Source organism: Phaethon lepturus, unplaced genomic scaffold, assembly GCF_000687285.1.
Source record: "Phaethon lepturus isolate BGI_N335 unplaced genomic scaffold, ASM68728v1 scaffold35459, whole genome shotgun sequence".
Classification (NCBI taxonomy): Eukaryota; Metazoa; Chordata; class Aves; order Phaethontiformes; family Phaethontidae; genus Phaethon; species Phaethon lepturus.
Genome location: NW_010566203.1, coordinates 46194 through 50299, shown reverse-complemented (window position 1 = coordinate 50299; position 4106 = coordinate 46194). Strand labels below are relative to the sequence as shown.

Genomic DNA, 4106 nt, shown 5'->3' with positions numbered 1-4106 from the left:
ACTTGTGATCAACCTCCAGATACAAATACAATGCTTCAGGTTTATTACTTGGAGCACTAAGTGTCCGTCTCCTACCAGTCTTTTAGTCTTTTGAATTTCAAGACCTTGCCCACATCAGTTTGGTGTAGTCATAGATTATTGCAGAGGGACTTGCACAAAGTTCTTTAGATGTTTTAGCCTATTACATTTTGGACTTGCAAAACATTACAAAAGTTCTTCAACAAAAGTGCTCTCAGATTTGAAACTGAGTGATTCATTGGCTAAAAATACAGAAAACAATTTATAAAATTCACCATCCATTGGAAAAAGAAGTTTTAACTATGAATGTACACCGTAAATTCAGTGCATGTAGTTTAACATAAGGCCAGAAAGCTCTGCTCGCAGTTTAAGGCTTCCATCCTTTAAGTCCCTGCTACAATTAACCTATGAACAAATTGCCCTCTAGCTCCCCCAGCTGAATCATTACAATGGAAAAGTGAACAGTTAATGGCTTTCCCTGAAAAGCTGACCTGTGTTTGTTCAAATTTGATTTCAGTTAAGTTTTGTCTTTGGTAGCTTGGCTTTTTGATCTCACTCGCATTGATCCTACCCTGCCAGTGATCTCCTTTGAAACAGCCACACTATTCCAGGGAAGTCAGGACCTTCTGGACTCAGGTCTGTTAAGGAGCTGTGGAAACAGCTGGCACTTCGGTAGAATGTTTTGGGTAGAAATGGTTTGAGGAACATAAGAGGGATAAGACCTATCAAATCCCTGAAAAGAGAAAAGATTGCCCTGGACAAATGAAGAGAGTCTGATGAGGCCCTGACACCTAGGAGCAGGGTTTCAGTAGAATTCATAGTTTTACATAGTTTTAATCAAGTAGCAACAGGATCAGAGGTGTTCTGGGAGGATAAAAAGCATCATGGGAGGCTGCTGGGCATGGAAAGCACTGGAGCAAGTTATATAAAACCGGTTTCTCAGATGACATTGCAAACATCTGTATCGGAGTCCTTGAGGCCAAAGCTAGAAGTGGCTTTATAAGTTGTGACCTTATTTATATGCGATTGTGCTGTTTGTGTGGATGCATGCAGGGTTTATAGCAGAAGTGTATCTTCCAGCTGTGTAATGTACACAGGCTGGGCAATTACTTATCTCTCGGTGACTTTATGACAGCGCGTGCTCCTTTTCCCCGAGGCAACCAAGCTGCCATGTCCTCTTGAGCTTATGCAGTACTGCTGCGTTGCTTGTGCAGAATACAGCATTTTCTCTTCTCCTTTGAGAAATCTTTTACAGTGTCATACCCTGAGCAGGGGCTCATCATGGTGTCTGGGATGTCAGGCTCGTGCTTCTCTCACCCACAAAGGCCTATCATTTTCAAGGTAGTTTAATACCTGTCAGTCAGAGAAAGAGAGGAGACCTAAGACAGCAGGTCAGCAGAGTGCCAAAGTGAACCTGAATCAAGAAGGTATGCTGTAGCCAAGGAAAAGGGCAATACGATCCAACGAGCATGAAGGAGTAGTGGTGTTTTTTCTTGTTATGGACCCCTGAAATAGGCACAGGAATGAAGCGCTAAGATGAGCAAAACTTCCTCTTATCTTTCACATCATCATTATCTGGTCTTGTTTGACTTACTGATAGAAAGCCTCTTGAGATCTAAATTTATGACACCGGTCTTCTCCACTTCCTCCATTTCCTGCAAATCCTATCCAGAAGATACACTTCTGCTATAATCCCCATTGCATGCATACACAGAAACACTATAAAGCAAGTCCCAGGTAAGTCATTGCCATAAAAGAATGGAGAACATTGCTAGAAGGGAGTTACCAGAAGTGCCTTTTGTGATTTAAAGGAGGATTAATTCTTACACATGGGAGTGTAATGGAATTTTGTTTTCTGAGGAGATTTCAATCAGATTAACATTCTCTAATTCATGCAAACCATGGAAATGTCTCCCTTAGGAAGTAAGGACTTCTACGTGACATAACCCCAGAATTAAATTCCAAAACTAAATTCCAGACTTGTGTCTGAAAATGGTATATATTCAGTACACGGAAGTTCATGTCACTGACATTAGCCAAGTAAGAGAATTCAGAAGCTTATTGCTTAAACCTCAGTAACTGACAACCCGCAGAAAAATCAACTTCTTTTTAGTAGATTTTTAAAGTAAGGCATTTTACTTCATGCTTGTCTTGAAGTAAGAGCCCACATGTTGTTAATTACTGTTCCTCGGGTGACCTACAGGAATTATTAAATTACAGTAACATAAAATCTCTTGGCCCAAAGACAATTGAATGTGATGTTATTGTGAGTGCTAAGGTTGGTTCCTGTTTACTTGGATTTTGCATACTATTTCCTTGATGTCTTAGGGAAAGGCACATGGGGGAGGAAGTGGTAAAGAAGAGATGAAGGAGGGTCAGATGCCTCTTGGCTCTGTGAAGGATGTTATTTTTGAAAGAAAGTAGAATACAGTTGCGGTGCGCAGGGTGCATCATCCTCTCTGCAGTATGTTGAGGGGTTCCTGACTGCACTACTCTGGTCTTTCCGTTGGAGTAGGGAGAAAGTGTGATGTTTGGAAAAAGAAGTGGAGAGGTGGTATGGAGGCAGAAGAAATCAAGACTCCAGCAATTTCTTCAGACAAGTGTCAGTTGATAGTCCTGTCACAAAAGAGTAGGGAACAAGCTCTGAAATAAGGATGGTTGTTGGGTTTTATTCCTACAAATGTTGCTTCTGACATTTTCTTAACATGTGATAAAGAATTATCTCGATTGCATTAATCTGGAATTTTATCTCAAAAAGTCCATGACATCCTAGGTATAAAGTCATTTAAGTCAGCGCTGGTTGTGAGAACGTATGTAGCAAAGCCCACAGTCCTTCATTTTTCTCCTGGCTACGAAGTAGCCTGGGTGTTATCCCTTTATTCCGTTTCCATACTTAATGAATATTGTGCGGTTGTATGCCCCGTAAAAGGAATTCAACAAGTCCACTAAATTAGGGGTGTATTTATTTGAACTTTCTAATGCATTGGGCAGCAATACATTTCAGCTCTGGGGCGAGCACGGTTTTGGGGGGATGATGGATGCGTTTTCCTCCCGGACACGGTCGCGGGCAGCGTTGGTACTCTGCCGTCCGCACTGGCGCCCTCTTCTGGGTAACTAAACCCCTTAAACCTCAAAAGTTTCGGGCTCACCAGTAGCTGCATTGACTCTGGGAAAGTCTTAAAAATGATGCAAAAGAGCTTGTTCAAATGACGTCACGTGTTTCCTTATTTTATGAGAAGTTTTTTCATAAACTGTGTCATGCTGATGCATAGAAAGTACTGGTTCAACAATTTGATTAATGCTTATTCATACGAACATCTTATGAATGAAAATCTTGCTTTATATAACTTAGAATACTTTTAAATGTGTAGCTTTTCCTTACCATGTGTACCATTACTGCTTTGTAGAAGGAAGCAAATATTTGCTGACTTGGCAATACGGTAGCCTTTTCAGGGAGTTAGAAGAAGTCTCACTATGTTCTCTAAGGCTTTAAAATTAACTCACCTAAAGGAAAAAAAAAAAAAGAGGGCTACTGCTAAATAATTGCAACAGTGCAAGGAGTACACAGGACAGGCACACGGAGTGGTTTGACATCCCCAGTAGAGATTGCAGTTATACACCCTTCATTTGATAGCTGTTTGCAGTAGAGATCATTTTGAGGTCTGCTACCAGTAAATATGTGGTTGGAGAGATGCTTGCTTTAGGCAGTACTCGGGGGTATTACTTGTGTTTCTTATGAACTTTTAGGCTGAAGAACACTTGCAAAGCCAGCCCTTCATCAGATTGAATGTAATGTCACTTTCTATCTTCATTTCAATAATGATGGAGAAGCAAATCCTTACTGCCAACCTATCATGTTCAGAACCAGTGTGCTCCCTTTGGCTACGTGCAATTGTACTTTTGTTCAAGAAGAAAGTGAAAAGTCTACATGGCCTGTGTAAGACAGAGACCGAGGTCAGGTCCACCAAATCTGAGTTACTCCAGTCTCCCCATAGGGTTCTTGGCTGCTTCTGTTACTCACCACGTGGCCCTTCAGCTTGTCCCGCTGTTCAGAGCATTGGTCTTTGTGTCCTAGGCAACCCCAATGG

The 4106-nt window shown here is 41.4% G+C and overlaps 1 protein-coding gene across 1 annotated transcript in view; it reads left to right on the top strand.

The window, feature by feature from the left end:
* Positions 1–3049: 3049 nt before the first annotated feature.
* Positions 3050–4106, top strand: part of ITGA4 (integrin, alpha 4 (antigen CD49D, alpha 4 subunit of VLA-4 receptor)) — a 29782-nt gene continuing 28725 nt past the window's right edge. Inside the window, exon 1 of the mRNA XM_010295414.1 lies at positions 3050–3094. Within this exon, the coding sequence (XP_010293716.1) occupies positions 3050–3094 (45 nt within the window). The remainder of the gene's footprint in view (positions 3095–4106) is intronic.